Source organism: Echeneis naucrates, chromosome 19, assembly GCF_900963305.1.
Source record: "Echeneis naucrates chromosome 19, fEcheNa1.1, whole genome shotgun sequence".
NCBI lineage: Eukaryota > Metazoa > Chordata > Actinopteri > Carangiformes > Echeneidae > Echeneis > Echeneis naucrates.
Window position 1 is genome coordinate 2,001,445 of NC_042529.1, and position 18,918 is coordinate 2,020,362.

General features: G+C 44.7%; 1 protein-coding gene across 2 annotated transcripts in view; it reads left to right on the forward strand.

Moving 5' to 3' along the window:
* The window catches only part of myo1d (myosin 1D), a 66,102-nt gene that overhangs the window by 3,278 nt on the left and 43,906 nt on the right, over nt 1–18,918 (forward strand). For both annotated transcript variants that reach the window (XM_029528506.1, XM_029528505.1), the window contains exons 2-11: nt 9,530–9,738; nt 10,285–10,378; nt 11,254–11,419; nt 11,818–11,871; nt 12,283–12,378; nt 12,770–12,886; nt 13,625–13,828; nt 14,245–14,390; nt 14,509–14,623; nt 14,726–14,896. In XM_029528506.1, coding sequence (XP_029384366.1) covers nt 9,530–9,738; nt 10,285–10,378; nt 11,254–11,419; nt 11,818–11,871; nt 12,283–12,378; nt 12,770–12,886; nt 13,625–13,828; nt 14,245–14,390; nt 14,509–14,623; nt 14,726–14,896 — 1,372 coding nt within the window. The remainder of the gene's footprint in view (nt 1–9,529; nt 9,739–10,284; nt 10,379–11,253; nt 11,420–11,817; nt 11,872–12,282; nt 12,379–12,769; nt 12,887–13,624; nt 13,829–14,244; nt 14,391–14,508; nt 14,624–14,725; nt 14,897–18,918) is intronic.

An 18,918-nucleotide genomic window follows, 5' to 3' on the forward strand; every position in this document is an offset into this window, starting at 1 on the left:
GGACTTTGAGCAGGAAGTCTCCAATAATAGGAGGCAGGAGAGCGAAGCAGGAAAGCTGGCATTTCCCCTGCCTCTGCTGTTCGCATTTCATTGTTTCCTGCTGCTCCTCTTCCAAAACCTGGCTTGAAGTCTCATGTGCAGACGGGGCATGAACATATTTGAGATTCAAAATCGTGGTGATTTTTACGCTTAGTAAGCATACGCAGACACATCAGGCTGTGGGATTCGCCTTCGGAGTTAGGTGTCCTGGATTTCAACATTCAGTTACCCGACACGCTATTTTTCATTTTAAAGGAGCAAGTGGTCTCACTGCAGGTAGAGTAGAAGAGCAATCGAAGGGATCAAAGTCGCAGTGTGGTTTAGATAAAGCTTTCCAGTTCAAAGGTCACGCATCAGTGAAATACGGCCCAGCAAACGAGTCTGAGTGCGGTTAAAGGAGCTGCCATTAAGGCACCGACACTTATTTATTTATTTCAGTTTTTTTCCATGTGCAGAACACACAGTCCCAGCCGACACGTCCGTGCCCTGCAGCAGAGATAAAAATGGGTGATAGCGTGTAGCAGATGTCTCTAAAAAGATTTAATCCCTTCGCAGTGAAATCCACTGCAGGTCTGAGGTTCAGATCGCAGGAAGTCAGTCAAAACTTTGTGAAAACGCCGTCTTACACAAGTACTGCTACTTCAGAGCGCCGGCCAGACATTCCCTGGAGGTTTCTTGCTAATCATGAAGTGGAGGGGGGGGGTGTCTCCCACGAGCTGCCAGATTCATAGAAGCCTCTCAGAGAAATGCATTGTGGGCCCGCTCTTCTGCAGTCCGGCAGCGAAAAGTCCAGTCTCGCCACAAGAATTTCCATACAGCCGTCATGTAATCTGAAACGCATTACCATCCTTACATAAACACAGAGCTTTATTCCCCTCTAAAATAAGTCCTCCAGCTCTCGGAGACGTCTCATTTGTGGACTGCCTGAGTTGGCAGGCCGCTTCAGCAGAACAGCTTCTCAGTGCTCCCAGTTTTTCTCCAGTGCCGTTGTGTCGTAGTTTCCTGCCTCACCGTTCTAAATGTTGCCTTCACTGCTGTGAAGCTTTCTAATCATGTTACACGATCTTAGTGGAGCTGATTTGTAGAGTTTTCTCTGAGAACTTGGCAGGTCGTTCATGCTGTCGCCTGTTTTTGGCCCATCAGCGCCAGAACCTCCATTAAAAGGAGGCGGGCGTCTAATTTTAGACGATTTTGCTGTACGACAGTAATTCTGACAGGCTTTGCTGAAGTGATGCCAGTTGTGTCAAACTTTGTTGAGTCTGCAATACTGCGGGCTTTTCTAAAATTTTGGTTGCCTGCAGCAGGAAACTGCCATCTGTGGCGGTATGCAGAAAAGGACTATAAAGTTTTTAAAGGCGGGTGGTGGAAAATATTTATAATAATTCTAATAAAAATAATAGAGGTGTCAGTATCAGGATGAAAATGTGTTCCGGTGATGTTCAGGGTTTATGTGTCCTGGACTGAGGTCACATTAGGTCACTCACATGAACTTGCTGACCTGCTTTTCTGGTTGCTTTGTTTGTGTTTTGTATTTTATTTTATTTCTTTCTTTTTTTGGCATTTTAAACATGATTTACGATGCAGCTACATTCTCTGCCTGCAACATTAACCTTAGATACAACTTCCCAAAAGCCTCATTCCCCAAAAACTCACACACAAGAACACACAAAAAGCAAGATGCTTATCTCTTGTGTGAGTCTGAGTCACTGCTGTGATGATTAAGTTTTTTTTAAGAGTCAGTTAGCGGTGTTCGGAAATCCCAAATGATGCGTGAGAGCGGTCAGGAGCATCCAGGAGTTTTCTCTTTGTGTGTATGTTTGTGCGTCCTAGGCCGCCGTGATGTCATCCTCTGCTTCCCAACAGTGTGGTATTGTTCTGTTGTCCACCTGTTGGAGCTTCGCCCTGAACCGCGGTGGGGGAGGAGCCGCTTACTCACTTTCACAGCCAGCGCCACAGTGACACACACACCGGGCCGGATCATTTACTGCCTCTATTGAGAGCAGAGTGTTGTGTTTTGTTTTGTTTTTTGAACATGTCATCATGTTTTCACTCCACTGTCATGTTTCAAATGGAGGTTTGACTTTAAAAAGTCACAGTAAACGTATAAAATACTGATCCGAACCCTTCAGATGGTCCATTTGGGGACGTCTATGATCATAACTATCATCAAAACACTTTTAAAACATACATTTGGTAGAATCATATGAATATCACTGCCCATAAAACAAAGTCATAAAAATGGAACAAAGCGAAAGATGAAAGCTCTTAAAGTTTCAGCGATCGTCTGAAAATGCTTCAGATTTATCTTGCTGCTTGGAAGTCAGCAACAAAATAATACAATCACATTAATTCTTTAATTTTCTTTTTTTTTAAGCACGCTTTACCTGCAGTGTTGTGTTTTTACATCATCGTATTGGTATTTAGAAGTTCGGAGTGCTTCTGCCCTCGCTGTCTAGAGAGGAAGTGCCTGATGGGTAATTCTTCCTGCCCTGTCCTTATTTCCCTCTTTGTCTATTCATGCGGTTGTTCTTTGTCCATCTGTCTGTTTTCGTGCTCTCGCCTTGCCCTCCTTCTCTCCCTGATAAAAATCATACTACTTTCCTGAAATAGCGTGTTGAGTAATGTCTGGTTCTGTTTTGGATCGGTTTCTTTTTCCCTCTCCCGTCACTGCACTGTAATTTTTACATCAGCCGCTGCTGGCCAGTGTGTTAAAGTGTAAACAGGTTTGAAACCCCCCCCCCCCCTTAACCACGACCACCCCTCCCTTCAGCTTTCCTGCTCTCACCAGAAGGATCTGATTGAATTTTGAGAAATGGAAGCAGAGTAAAATCCTCCTACTCCAGAGATGAATGTTGTAGTAATGGCTTCAGTCGCTCTATATCAATGAGTGTGTGTGCTGTTGTGTGTGTTGTTGTTGTGCGTGGTAGATGGCTGCATTCCCAGTTTGAAAAAGAAAAGGAGGGTCAGCCACCTGATCTGCAGCCTGGCAGTTTACACATGGCTCCCATTTTCCCCCCTAAAGTATCCGGACCTGCCGGCTCATGAGAACGTTCTGTATTGTGACTGGGACGCACACGTGCTGCCGGCGCCGCCGCCGCCGCCGTGCACGGTTCACGTGTGGCCTTACAGCTTTGTCCTCGACCCTGCTTGTTGAACTCCTAGTGCCGCTTGAAGATTGTTTTTTAAGCCCTCCAGAGTGCATGCAGAGCAGATGTAATAATTTCCTGTTGTGAGACTAAAAGCCTCTCAAACTAAACACATCTGGTCTTCATATTGATATTTGTCTCCAAGTCGAAAACTGAATACGGGACTTTTTTCAGTTTATCAATCAGCCCAGTACAGTAGGAAGAATAATAAATCACCTGCCCAAATCATTGATTTATAAACAAAGATTTGAAGTCATTCATTTGTACTTTACACATTTTTATAAAAGAGATGATTCACTTATGATCTTTTTGTGTGAGTTTAGAATATAAATTGTGTAAATTGCTCGTAATCTGTCTTTTGTTGCAGGTGAAGGACTGATAAATTTCACTGCCTGTTTAGTTTCTGTTATGTTGCTTCCAGGGCGGCTGTTGTTTTGTTGTGTGTTGAAACGGATATATTATATAATAGAAGTTGCAGTCAATCCCTCAGGAGATGATAAAAGATGATCTGTAGTGAGAAAGCCTTGTAGGGAAGTGAAATAATTAGTTGTAGCAGAGAAAGCACCGCTCCTGATTGATGTGGGCCGTCGGGGAGGTTGGACACGATGGGCTGCGTCTCCCACGGACGTTGTGGGAGCTGCTGTTTAGAAAATCCCCCTAATGCAGCGCCCAGATGTCTGAGACTGTGAAGGAGGCCTCTGTCACACCCAACATGGGAGTTGTGGAGGAGAGAAGGTGAAGCGGGGCTGATTCAGCTTGATTTATTTCATGCATGTCCTTCTGTAATACTTTGGCTGATGTTAACATGAAATATAACGTTGCCACGGATCCAGTGGATTCACCCTTTTCCTCCTCGTTGTCTAAATTTATTTACCATTTAAGAACGTGCAACATCAGCCAGCAGCACTTCCTTTTTGGAAGTACAGATGATTTTCCTTGGACTTCTTTGATGCTGAAGGAAACCTAAGAAGGTGGTGATTCCCAGAGTTTATTCAGTCTGAAGCAGGTGTGTCATGTCTCCAGTATGTGTTCAGATTTGACTGATAAAAGGAGGCCGCAGCATTTTACAAACTTCCTGTTGTGGATGAGTGAATGGTTTGAACACCTCATGGTATCCGTCTGCACGTTTGGGACGTGCAGCATCCGTGTTGAGCTGAGTGAATCCCTGCAGCCAGGCGGAACGTCCCCCCAGGAAGGCTGTTTGAGCAGATTGATGCTTCCAGGTTTAGGAGCTGATGTAGAAACGTCATTTATGATGCCCGTACTGTTGGCTTTTTTATTTTTTGCAAATCTCAGTATTATTAAATACTCAGTTTGTTTTATAAATGGTAATGAACTGCATCGTGGAGATTAATCCGCAGAGAGATGGTTGGCATTGTTTCTGCAATCATCAAACCTTTTAATAACCCCGACAGGGAGAGCGTTAGATCTGTCACATGATGAACTGCTGTTGTTTTTCCCCTTTTATCCATTCAGAGCGATCGTCACTTATCATTTCACGCATCTGCCAAGCAGCTTAATCCAGCAGTGACAGGACACTACTTGGCTTTCTTATCCTCAGTGAGTTCATAATTCTGTGCGTGACTCAGAACCTTTGGCACTTTAATAGCAGCAAAATAGTTCGATTGTACCAAAAGAATAGCCAAAGACTGTAAATTATATTACAAAGTGCCTGCTGTTAAATTTTGGGGGCTGCAAGTGATGACAATTTCCATTAACCACAATTTATCATCAATCATTGTTATCTCATGAAAATGCTAAACAAATTTACTTCTTAGAGGAACCCAGAGTGTTTATTTCAGAAGCCATCTCTAAATAGTCTAAAACCAAAATATATTCAGTTCACTGTCATCATCCATCCATCCGTTAGTCAATTCCAGGTAACGCCAGCCAACGTGTAGGTCAGGAACAACACACAGACACACAAAGACCTCATTCACGAATCAGTCAATCTGCTGAATAAACACAGGAGTGATTTTACACATGCAGGAGAGAGTCACAGTAAAAACACAAAACAAGATGTCCCTCGCCCAGCAGGCACGAGGGATAAGCCACAAAGCTCGCGGTTATTACTCTAAACAAGAGCAGCGATGGTAATGAAGTCAGAGATAAAAGTGGAACAGCCGCAGATTATCTCTCTGCCTTTCGTAATGCCCAGAATGACCCTGATGTCCAAACGTGATGACGACCACACGTGGTGCCACAAACTGAACTGCCAATATCGGACACACAATCCGTATCATCAGTCACAGACAAACAGCATTTAGGTCCAAATTAACTTTAAACCAGTCTTCTTCTTCTTCTTCTGTAACTTCTGTCGTGCCATTATGCTTAAAAATTGACATTCTTGTGACAAATGTGAGTGTGCAGGAGACAGAGGGAATTATATAAGATGTCATAATTACAGCAGTGTCTGCAGCTCCGGGGAAAAGAGAGGGTGAGGGCTTTATTTGAGTTAATCCCTTTCTTCAGGGGAAGAGGGATTGTTGGTTGAGGGAAAGTCATAAATCGGTCACACTCCTCCCTGAGTTAACCATAAAAAAAGACCCACCCAGAGAAGATTGGAGTCAGTGGTTGGACTTGGCTTTGCTCTGTACTTGACATCTGAAGGGAGTGTGTTTGTGTATGCTTTTAGTTTGTGCACCATTGTGCGTGTTTGTGTCATTAGTTTTCTTCAGGTATTTTTAGGTCTGGTGTTGTTCCTTTCAGGTTTTGTGTGAAGCGAATCTTTGAAGTCATTTTTAATAGTTGTGCGCAGCCGTTTTTGACTGTGTGTGTGTCTGAGTGAGATAAAGTGGGAGGTGGAAGAAGAAACATTCTCATGGTTACACTTCTGTTTCTGTCATTACCGTAATTATGGTTGTTAGAGCCTTTTTTTATTAGCATTAATTATGAGGGGGTGATTCTTTCTGCCTCGAATTGACTCGATCAATAAAAGTCACTGAGGTGAGACGGAAAGTTTAAATTCAGATTATCACCGTAAATGTGAAGTTCATTTATCGCACTGAAACAAAAATCAGCAAAAGTCTCCCAGATGCAGCCGATGTGGCGTGACATTGATTAAAACATGGCGCAAGGCAAAAGATAAAAATAGTTTTGTTCAGTGGAATGAAAGATACTGAATTACTAAAATACGACAAAGCTCTGAGTCAGCAGGAACACAGAAACAGGATCCGGCTGTGACTACAGCTGCTAACTTGTAGTTTGTGGGGTTGTAACCTTAAATAAAGGAGAAACTGATTGACATCCTCCTTCATTCATCCATCCACGACGCTGACGTCACAGCTAACTGTCTGAGTGACGCATCCTTCGGGCCTTTTTAAGTATTTGATTGTAGGTTTGACTGAATTACGTTTATTGTGATGCTACACACGAGGTCAGCAGACTCGCCTGTCACCACTCACAGTGTTTATGATCTTCCTTCCTCCCTTTTTCACTTCATCATGGCTTCACCTCCTATTTGTGTGTGTCTGTATCGCTCTCTCTCTCATTTTCCCGGCAGCTCTTGGGAGGGGTCGTTTTTTGGAACGAGATCACAGGGCAGTTCAGACACTTCCCTTCACAGCTGGACACAGAAAGATGAAGAGGAGGAGGATGATGATGACGATGATGATGCACGGGGAGTTAGATCGGAAAACACGAGGATTTATCTGCCGTTATCTGCCCAATTAGTCTGAAATTTAAATGAGAAAACCAAACAGACACGTTACCAAATTTAAACCTGACTCAGTTCTCTGACTTTCTGTGGGAATGTCACCATCAGGAACTCTAATCTCCTTCCTGTGTCATTTAAATCCTCCTAAATGAGACTGGACCGAACCTTTATCTCTGGTCGCACCCTCCAGCTGACTGAGTCCTCTTCTCATATTGTCTTAGTTGCCGTTTGTTTGTCCAGTTGTGTAATGTTATGCTTTTGGGTGGGGGAAAAATGAAAACCACCGTCGTGCTGCACCAACACGCCCCAAAAATAACATTTATACAGACATGTGTTGAGTAAAAAGTGAAAAGTGATCAGCTAACGTTTCAGTTGGTGAAACCTCAATCTGATCTGCTCAACACTTGATCAGTTGTTAAACTTTAGCAGTCATTAATGATCGTCCTGATTGATCCCCCTTAATATGAACCCAGACAAAGTGCTGAGTCATCACAGCTCATTTAGAGATCCAGGGAGTGAAACAGGTGATGAATCGAAGACCAGCTCAGTGTCGTCATGTGAAAACAGCCGTACGTCTTCATACCTTCTGTGCGTACCCAGCTGCGACCTCGGACTCCCCCCCCCCCCCCCCATCCTGTGAGACATTGTTGACAATGTCGAGAGGCGTGTGTGTGTTTGGGGTGGGCAGTTCGCTGTGGTGTCGGCCCATACGGAGGGAGGCCGAGGGTCAGTCGCACACAAAGACCTCCGATTGACATCTGAACAATGGAGCGGGCATACAGCAGCCTCCTGCCCCAGGAGGGGGGGGGGGGGGGGGCACAATGGCTCTCTTTCTGCAGCACCACCATGTTAGCTGGTTAGCTTAGCTGTAAAAAATGACAGTGAACTTGGTTATTCTTTGTTCCCCAGGCTTCAGTGGGAAACGTGCAGTTCTCATGTGGGGTCATAATTTGTTGAATGATTAACTTTGATCCTCGGATGGAAATTTGCATTAAATTACTGTGAAACTCTGGCCGTCCCACCCTTTCCAGGACACACATCCTGTGCCCCCCCCCCGCCTCTGTGCCCGTTTGTGCATGGCTTTGAAATCCACTGCGAATAGTCGCACACAAATCTGAACACACAACAGTGACCTCATCTTTGTATGCGTGTGCTCTCACAAACGGCTACAAAATAAGCTGCTCTTCTCTCGTTTAGTATTTCCTTGTTGGAATGTGAAGGAATTACTGTTTTTGTCACAGTTTTATCAGAAATACGAACTCATGTCAAAGTGTAGAGAAGATCAGGCCGATTGAAAAAGGCCAACACTCTGATAAAAGAAGAATCACCTCCGATGCCGAAGAGACAACATGCGACTTGATCATATCTCAATATCTGCTGAGTCTTTAAACTATAAATTGCTTCAAATCCAGAAGCAGAAATGCTTTAGGAGGACCTCTGAGGAGCAGCTGTGAAGAAAGGGATCATTCTTCTGTGGAAGGAAACTGGGATCCTGGTCCCCTTTGGAAGGAAGGAAGTCAGGCAGGCGGCCTCGGGCAGAGAGACAGAGAGATTTTGTGAAGGAGAGAGAGAATGAGTCACAGAAAATATGTGTCCACCTGAACGTTACGCCCAAACGTGATATTTCGGCGTCCTGTCTGGAGACGGCAGCCGTTGTTTTCCAGCTCCAGGTTTGAAGGGTTATGCTGGATTTTAGAACCCGACTGCAGGAGTCTCTGAGATCCGGTTCCCAGTCCAGGTCCCGGTGGATGAGGTTCAGGTCGGACTGAAAATCTCTAGTTCTGGAAATGAAGAAAATGGGAGCTTGTTTATGTATAAATCAGCTGTTTACATCTTCATCCGTATTTTTATCAGAGAGATGTGACGTCCATGTTCATTATGACATCACATTTGTTTCTTCCTGCAGTCTGAGTTCTGTCCCTCCTGTCCTCTCTCCTCCTGTCCTCTCTCCTCCCGTCTTCTCTCCTCCCGTCTTCCCTCTTCCCGTCCCCCCTCTTCCCGTCCCCCCTCTTCCCGTCCCCCCTCTTCCCGTCCCCCCTCTTCTCGTCTTCTCTCTTCCCGTCTTCCCTCTTCCCGTCTTCTCTCCTCCTGTCCCCTGTCTTCCTGTCTTCCCTCCTCCTGTCCCCTGTCTTCCTGTCTTCCCTCCTCCTGTCCCCTCTCTTCCCGTCCCCTCTCTTCCCGTCCCCTCTCTTCTCGTCCCCTCTCTTCCCGTCCCCTCTCTTCCCGTCCCCTCTTCCTCTCCTCTCTTCCTGTCCTCCCTTTTCCCGTCCCCTCTCTTCCTGTCCTCCCTCTTCCCGTCCTCCCTCTTCCCGTCCTCCCTCTTCCCGTCCCCTCTCTTCCCGTCCTCCCTCTTCCCGTCCTCCCTCTTCCCGTCCTCCCTCTTCCCGTCCCCCCTCTTCCCGTCCCCTCTCTTCCCGTCTTCCTTCCTCCTGTCCCCTCTCTTCCCGTCCTCCAGGTGTGATCTCTGCTCAGTTCCGGCTGCAGTTATCAGTACACACCATTACTCCCTCCCTCCTGTTCCTGCCCCCCCCCCCCCCCCCCCCCCCCCCCTTAGCCTGGCACTGCCCGAGGTTTCTGCCCCTTGCAGAGTTTGATCTGTGTATATAAATAAATCTGATTTGATTTGAATCTTTACCAGAAACAGTTGAATAAGAACCCTCCTGTGTTTGTTGTCACTCCTAAATGTCAGGTTTGAGAAGGGGAGGATCTACACTTACATCGGGGAGGTGGTGGTGTCCGTCAACCCGTACCGTGCCATGAACATCTACGGCCGCGACACCGTGGAGCAGTACAAAGGCCGCGAGCTGTACGAGAGGCCGCCGCACCTCTTCGCCATCGCAGACGCTGCTTACAAAGCCATGAAAAGGAGGAACAAAGACACCTGCATCGTCATCTCAGGTAACATGGGAAGAGCCAACCCACCCATCCGCCCCCCGCCCTCATTAACCACACAAAAAGCTTGACTGGGATCATTGTATGTGTCTGAGGAATGTGTTGGGGTCGGGTCACCTCTCATCCTCTGAAGCAGAAAAATATTGACCTAACCTCCATTCATTCAAACATACGACAAACAATCCACTGAAAGACGAAGCACCACTCTGTGGTCACAGGAGGAACTGTCCTAAATCAGGAATCCAGTTTGGTCCAATAATCTCATTAAAAGACAGGAAATGTTGATTTTTTATTTATTTATTTTTTTTCAACAACAAAAAAAAAAGATTTTGAAATAAAACTAAAACGAGAGAGGCAAGCAGCACCTCATGCTTCAATTTATAATATCCAATATCCAACCTCTTAATGGCAAGAAAGGTTTAGTTTGACTCTATTTTCAATCGTCCACTTGAGGTTTGCGGCCTGAGTTTTTCAAGGGCCCAAAATTATAGATGCTAAAAATATGTACTGTTATTTTTAATGACTCTGCACTGTTTTTTTTTTTTATTGCAGGGGAAAGTGGAGCAGGAAAAACAGAAGCCAGCAAGTATATAATGCAGTATATTGCTGCTATCACCAATCCAAATCAGAGGGCTGAAGTTGAAAGGTGAGCCAGATGGAGTTTGATGACTGAACACCAAAAACTTCAGCATTTCAGCCGGAACTGGATTGTTGCTTAAATGACGGAGTGACTTGTGTTTGGTCACGCTTTTTATCTGGAGTAAGAAGCAGAGATACGGTCAGACCTCAGCTCGACTTTAACGGGAGTTAATGGATAACTACTGTTGATTAGAGAATAACACAGAATCGATTTCGGCGTGTTGAAATCAATCAGATAGAGGAAGAGATCAGCTTTGATGGAGAGCAAATAAAATCCACATTGTAAAGATAATCGAAAGTTCTAAGGTTAAAGTTAAGGTTAACAGCCTTAAAGTTAAAGTTTAAACAGTACAGTTGTTCTCTTACACAAGCTTTTTAAACAAAATGTTTTCGTTGCTATAAATCATAAAAATTCAGGCCATCACAAACTGACGTGAGCCACAAACTAATTTCAGTTCAGTCTCAGTGTGACAGAACAGATGTGGTTGATATCGAAGTCATTTATATTGTAAAACTGCTTAACCACCGCTATATAACCACGTTTAGCAGATTACACCAGATTATCCAGACGGATGTATGCTGGATAAAATTACATGAATGGCAGTTTCAACCCTCAAGTCATAAAACTTAACTCAAGCCTATAAAACGGTTTTTCCTCAAAAAGAGCAGACGTTTTTATTTATTTTTTTATTTGTGGAAGAGGGATTTAAATATTTACTTTCTTTTTGTAGATTGAGCGTTGAATGATGAACTTATTGTTAGGAGGACATCACCGTGACACCAAATCAACACAGTTGACCGGTCCGGTCTCAAGTCCCCGGCTCTTTGCTTGGTCAGGGTTTAACTCTGTTTCCACCCGTTCACCTCATTTCTCCCCCGCAGGGTGAAAAACATGCTGCTTAAATCCAACTGCGTCTTAGAGGCCTTCGGGAACGCCAAGACCAACCGCAACGACAACTCCAGCCGCTTCGGCAAGTACATGGACATCAACTTTGACTTTAAGGGCGACCCCATCGGAGGACACATCAGCAACTACCTGCTGGAGAAGGTAAAGATGCGTCGACGAGAGGAGCCTCCGATGAAATGGAGGGTTGCGATTCGATGTATTATGAAGGCAAAAAGTTGTTTTACAGCCGAGCATCTCCTCAAAATGAGCTCCTACTGTGCTGATAATTCCCTCAGTACTGTTGGCCATATGGCAGCCATCTTCCTCCCCATCATCCCCCCAAAGCTCGATGGCGTGGGATGGTAAACAACAAGATACAAATATATATTCTAAGCAGATTAATATTCTTAAATAACGTTTTCTTTTTCTCGGAAAAACAAGCCAACGTCACTCATCCTGTGAATTGTTCATTTATAGACATTCAGCATGTGAGAATCTGTGAAATGGGCTTTAACTCAGTTGTGTCAGTGTGTCCTCTTTTTGTGTGTTTTTCTCGACAGTCCAGGGTGATTTTCCAGCAAGAAGGAGAGAGGAGCTTTCATTCATTCTACCAGGTAAATGTGTGTGTGGATGCTGTCCTCAACGGACCTTTTGTTCCTCGTGCGTTGAAAATCAGGCCACGGGTGTTTCACATGTGTGTCATACACGATGTGTGTGCTGGAGAACGTTTGTGGAAGATGCTGCAAACATGAACTGTAGGCCCAGAAATGTAAAAAAAAAAAAAAAAAAAGCAGGGTCAAAGGTCACATATAAGGACTTTTCTCATATTAGTGCAGCGCTTTTTGGTTTCACTTCTACTGAAATGATTATTATTTTCACTGAAGAAGTGTCAGTTTGTTGTTCTTATTAAACGTTTAAGCGTTATTCACTGGATTAAAGTCATCGTTGCAAAAGCACAACAGAAGTGTGTAAATTTAGATTTTATTTGTTTTTTCTTTCTTTTTTTTCTGTATCTCCTAACCCAGCTGCTCAGAGGAGCTCCAGATTCGTTGTTACGTTCCCTCCACATCCAGAAGGACCCGGCAGCCTACAACTACATCAAAGTTGGAGGCCACATTAAGGTAGGCCTAATAAATCCGCTCAGACATAAACATTTAGCTAAATATGCGTGCATGAAAAACCGCAGCGTACAAACATCTGGCCATTAAACACACAACTCGTAGAGTGTGTTGCGTTCTGCAAGCTGACTGTCTTTATTCCACATGGGTGTTGGTCCTCCGCTGAGCTCTGCTGTCTTTGCATGAGCTTTGATGAGGAGGAACAAAACAACAAACAGCCCGGCGTCACGGAACACGATACATCCAAACAGCTGCGGCGGCGGCGGCGGCGCTACAGCCAGACATCACGGATCAGCACATAGTTTATCTGATATAAACTGAAAGGGAAAGGGGCCGGTCTGCTTTTGGAAACTTTCAGTAATTTGCCACCCCCCTCCTTTTTTTTCTCCTCCAGTCCTGCATCAACGATGGGGCTGATTTCAAAGCCGTAGCTGATGCCATGAAAGTGATCGGTTTCACGGGCGACGAGATTCAGACGGTCTACAAGATCCTGGCTGCCATCCTACATCTGGTAATACCTGATAACACAGATTCCCCTGTTCATTCCTTCCTCCGGCTGCAGGCCTGTGCCGGAGATCTGTGTCCAGATTTCAGACAGATGTGTGTGAGATAGTGTCTCTGCCAAGGAGTTGGAAATCCATCTGTATGTTTACGGATTTAGTCGTTATCACTGTGAAGTGTGAAGTGTCCAGCAGTTTGGTGCTAATTAAAGGCCAAATAGAAGCAGTTCTTTGTCAGCAGGCGTTCACTTCCCGGGAAATTTCCCTGAAAAAGCCTACTTTAAACCCAAACAAACATTTGTTCATTATTTAGTCATTGCAGTAAACTGAATTTTTCCATTAAAGCTGAATTGTGTGTTTGCCTGGAGACAAATTTGGTATTTTTTCAGCTCAACTGCTGCGCACTGCATCAGATACGTTAGCAATAATTACAATGAAAGCTAATTAACTGGGAGTTTACCAATTAAAGACTGTCTCCTGTCTCACCACGTATAAATTAGAGCTTTCAGAGAATCTTCTCACTGTGAGAAATCCACATATGCTCTTGTCAGTACGTTAATTATGAGGTTTCACCTTGGAAGCTCTCAGCCTGCTGACATTACCAAATTTAACTAATCAAATAAATCACTATGTGGAAATTGTGCTTTTATGGGAAGTCGTTTGCAGGACCTAGCTAAGTGCACAGTGTTAAGAATACACAGACGTATTCTGAGTCCTCACATCTAACTTCAGTCAAACTCTCTCTCCAGGGGAACCTGACGTTCGGGGTGGACGGTGACGTGACCTTGATAGAGAACACAAAGTTGGTGTCTGTGCTCCGGGAGCTTCTGTCCACCAAGGAGGAGAACGTGGAGAAGGCCCTGCTATACCGCACCGTGGCTACGGGCCGAGACGTCATTGAAAAGCAGCATACGGAACAAGAGGCCAGCTACGGACGGGACGCCCTGGCCAAGGTTACTGCAGGAAAAATAAACAAAGTGTTGTTTGTTATCCGTGGGCTGCAGAGAGGAGGGTAAAAAAAAAGAAAAAAAGAAAAGAGAAATAGAAATGAGCAACAGTGTCCCGCCGACTCTGGGAGAGAGTTGTGACATTTCACTTGGCGCTTTTTTTTTTTTTTTCACACTGATTCACACGAGCGTGAGTCACAGTGTTGTGACTCTGGGCAGAGGCTGTGGAGGAAGCGATGTATGTAGGCAGCTCCGGACTGTGAAACTAAGTCTGACTCACTGATATTTTGACATTTAACTCCCAGCTATTGCTCTGTGTTTGTGTGGTAGACCGCTCTGTGCCCTCGAGCAAGGCGTATCCTCACCAGCTGGCAGCTAAATGAGTCTGCTCTTCTGACGTGACGTGTTTTGTCGCCCCTCAGGCCATGTACGAGCGTCTGTTCTGCTGGATCGTGGGACGGATCAATGACATCATCGAGGTGAAGAACTACGACGCCAGGGTCCACGGGAAGAACACGGTCATCGGGGTGCTGGACATCTACGGGTTTGAGATTTTCCAGAACAACAGGTTTGAATGAAACAGAACTATCCATCTGCACATCTCCGTAATAATGAAGTCATATTTGACGGTTTCTTAATTCAACATTAGGATGACACTCGGTCCTCTCTGTGTCTTTGTGCTGCAGCTTTGAACAGTTCTGCATCAACTACTGTAATGAAAAGTTGCAGCAGCTGTTCATCCAGCTGGTGCTGAAGCAGGAACAGGAAGAGTATCAGAGAGAGGGCATCCCCTGGAAGCACGTATGAAAGACGCCATTTTCATTTTTATTGCCACACAGCTTTACTTATATTCTTCAAATACACCTTTTTTGATGCTTTTGTCATCCCTCCTCCCACTCTCAGATTGATTACTTCAATAACCAGATCATCGTGGACTTGGTGGAGCAGCAGCACAAGGGCATCTTCTCTGTTCTGGATGAGGCCTGTATGAACGTGGGCAAAGTCACAGATGAGGTTTTCCTCCAGGGACTCAACGGCAAGCTGGCCAAACACGCCCACTACACCAGCCGCAAGGTAGGAAACACTAAATATACATCTGACTCAGAGCCGCACCAACCATAGCGCCACTTTGTGGTTGTAGCTTCTCCTGTAATAGAGCCTTTCCCAGTCTTACTATTTTGACGTGGACTAATTTTGAGTGCACGACTTCAAACGAATAGCTGTCTTCGTCAGCTCAGTCGGCCCCGTGTCGCACATCGTCCTTGTTCTCATATTTCCTTTCACTTTTTCTGAGTGCACCAGCTTCAATTATTTAGATTTGTAAAAATAAAAACGGATAAATGACATTATCATGGCATCGTTGGGTTTCATCATACAAGATCAATAATCCACAAAGTCCAGTTTAAAAATGAGCACTACTTCAGGATGTGACTGCGGTAACCTGAGAACACAGGAGGGCAGATTACAGCAGCCTGTAAGTAACCATTAGTGCCAGAGGAAGAGGCGAACATGATCCTGTTGAATAATCAGGAAGCCTTACAATCTAATTCACTCTAATGTCCTGTGCGAGCAGACGATTCATAATCCAATTTAATCTGACATCAGCGTTTGGTGCGTGGCATCAGGCGGCGCTGGATGGAGCGAGAGCCGGCTGTCGTCACTGATCTGGGGTCGGCGTGTTTCAGCGTCTCTGATGTTTGACACGTTAAACTCAGTTTGGGGGGGTCAGCTCATGATCTAAGCGTTTTTATTTAGCTGGCTGCAGTTTTTCTCTCCAGACACAAGGGGGCATCAGCCGTCAGAGAAAGGTGGTCGGGGAGTCTGACTCAACACTTTGCACGAGTGATGTCACTGGCAGCCAATGGAAGCGTCCGGAGACGGAGGGGGCCGTATTTACAATTAATGAGGAAAACCAAGCAGAGACGCAGAACTGGGGTAAAGGTGATGCGGTGAAACTGAACGATGACAAGTGGTCGGCGAATGTGTGTGTGTTCATGGCCAATGTAGATAAAAGAAGCACATCGTCGCAGGCTGCCAAATGAGGATCTGTGTCAGCCGCGCGTTCCCATGTGATGGAAGAAAGAGCAGCTTCTGTGTCCCGGTGAAAGAAGTGAGGAAGCCAAGGTTGAATCTGGGATGTGCTGTGCTGCAGGGCATATTGATTGGAGATGCTCCACTTCTCTCTATCATCTTGGAGTCAATATCCGCCCCCCCCACCGCCGCTCCCCTGCCCCATCCCTCCCTGCTGCTGCCCTTCTGCTGCCCTCCTGACCTGCTCTGCTGGCAGCCACACATGTAAAATGAAGGCTTTGGAAAGTACAGCGATCCAGCTGTTACTTCCTGGAACCAGAACTGTCATGAATCAATATTAGCCCGGGATCTTTTCTTCCTGTACCGTCTGGAGTCCTGTTGCCGGGCAACATTAACATAATGGAGGAAGTAGTGAGAATTGTTGGAGGGCTTTTGGAGATCTCCGGGGTATTTTATTTGGAAGGGATAGATAGCATGCATTAGCATTTATATTACCATTATTCTATTTAAAAAGCACTTGGCCGCACCATGAGATCCACAGATCGGCCCCTGAAGTGAATCGTTGCAGATGTATTACTGGGACAAAAAAAAGGCCGACGTTCGTTCACATAGTTAAAGCAAACATGCTGCTTGTTGTGACAACGTGTCCCCGAACATCTTTAGACAGACACAGTTGTATCTACTCGACACATGCTGAGTTATTTATGGATAGACCTGCTTTTTTAAACTTTGACGTCAGACTCTCACATGCAGACTGTCTCCTTTATTTTAAATTGATCGCTCATCGTTATGTTGGAAAGCGGAGAGTAAAAGAGCGCTGATTCATACGTAGGTGTGATTCAAAGCTGTGTTTTTGTGTCACTGTCGGAGTGGAAGAACTATCCGAGGTTCAGCGCACACACAAAACTCTTTTCATTTCCAGGTTTGGCTCCTGTTCTGTCTTTTATGGTGACTGATTAATTTTAGTTTCAGTTTTTACCTGGAGGTGTAGCAGCAGGTCTTTCTGGTTTTGTTCTCAGCACCACTCAGTGGTCAGAGTAATAGTTGCAGTCATTAAAGTAAGATACTCTTCACAGTACTGAAAACACACACAAACAGAAGATTCCTTTCACTATTTAAAGAAAAGCTACCAAACAGCAGATTTCATTGTTATTCACTTTGCGTTTCTGATGCAGGTTTAATTTATTTTCTTTTTCTTACTACTTTCATGTGGATTTAGATAAAAGAGAAGAGGAGCACAGAACAACCTTGAGATAAGTGGTTTACTTTCAGCTAAAGCTAAAAAAGAGAGGAGTATGTCTGAATATTAGTATGACCTGAAATAGACATCTTAACCTGCACTCGTGATGCAAATGGGAAATTTCTGGAAAATTACAAGGCTTTGAGGCTGCAAAGTCTGTGCAGGATCTGCAGACTTGCTCTGTAGCCGTGTAGCTCACATCTCTGAGAGCGTGGAGGTGAAGTGAGAGAGAAGAGCGGCCGTGATAGAGCGGGAATTAAATGTGAGAGGACGTGAAACTCGAGAGCAAGCCCAGTCTAGAGATACAGCACACATTATTTGTCAAAGCACATGAATTAGTGCCGTTTCAAAGCTTCATTAATCCACATTTCATAAGTTTGAGAGGTGATCAAATAAGTTGTCAGCGTTTGACCGGAAAAGTCTTCTTCTTAATGTGTGGTGTAATTTGGGGACGGCAGCTTTCAAGTTTCTGGGGAAAGTTTGCACAGTCGTATTAAATTAAATGAATCATCTTAACTGAGCCACCTGCCCCCTTCTTGAGGGAACTTTTTGATATTTGGCACAAACATCTACGAGGGCTCAGGTTGAAGAGCTTTGGAATTTGGTGTCAAAGGTCAGCAATGTCTTACATAATGTTGGTTCAGCTTTGTGAACGCAAAAGCTCTTCACATTTGGTATGGATGTCCACCTGAATTTAAGGATGAACCTATTAATCTAAAGGTCAAAGGTCAAGGCCAGTGTGCTCTCACAAAACACCAGTCCTCAACTCAGGACTTCACACCAGTAATAAAAATATATGTTCACCAAATGAGGATTTTCTATAAACCAGCCAGAATACTTTGAAAGGGGCTCTTTCATTTAGAGGAAAACAAAAAGAAACCTTACCTTATAAAATGGTTTGGCACAAGATTAAAGCCTCTCATGTCACTTTGTGAAGCAGAAGACTGTTGTTTCTAAGATAAAGGAAGGAACCCCGAGTCCCGCCAACAGCCATCTCTCACCGATCGATCGAATGTTCTCAGATGAGGAGGGAGAAGAAGAAGCTGAGTCAGAGATCTATTCCAGGAATGTTCAGTAACACAATCTGTCCTGTGTGTCTGCTGGTGTTCTCGCTCTCCTCTCCAGTATTGGCAGCTTGATGCCAGACGGTATTCGCTCTGTTGCCTACCTTTGCTGTCTACCAGCACACACGTTTGCCTTCGCCCTTCCTCGTTCATTCACAATTTACTGCGCGTGCACAGCGACTTTACGTTTCAGGCGTCCGTGCACAGGGCCCGTACATAAATGCACAATCATGTCGCCACATCCCTGAAAAGATCTGGTAACAGATTAGAAGTCGGGAAGTTTCTATCGGTAACAGATGCAGCCTGGTGTGACTTCTCCATATGTCATGTTTCTTTGCAGTCTGCTGATGATAAATTCTTTTTATTGCCTTGGAGGTTTCTCAGCCTTGTTATGAATTAATCAGGGGCCTTTGATGCATGAGAGCCACAGGCTTGTTTACAGAGATGTCTTAGCTGAAGGGAAATGCTTTAATATCATGCTTCTTTTTTATTTTTTATTTTTGGCTTGTGCATTGATGCAGCAAAATCCAACTGTCTGCTGCTGTTTTCCATCATAAACTCAAAACAGTCTCTCCCTCGCTGACCTACTGCCAGCTATCTTGCGTATTTGTTTACTTGAGTCATTCATCTTTAAAATCTATTTTTAGGTTGCTGCACCAGATCCAATCGAAGTGTTTATTTTTCTTCAATGTTTATGGTCTTATTGACTGAATAGAACGCTCCCCTTTGTGCCAAAGAGCTTTTTCGCTGAATATCAGCAT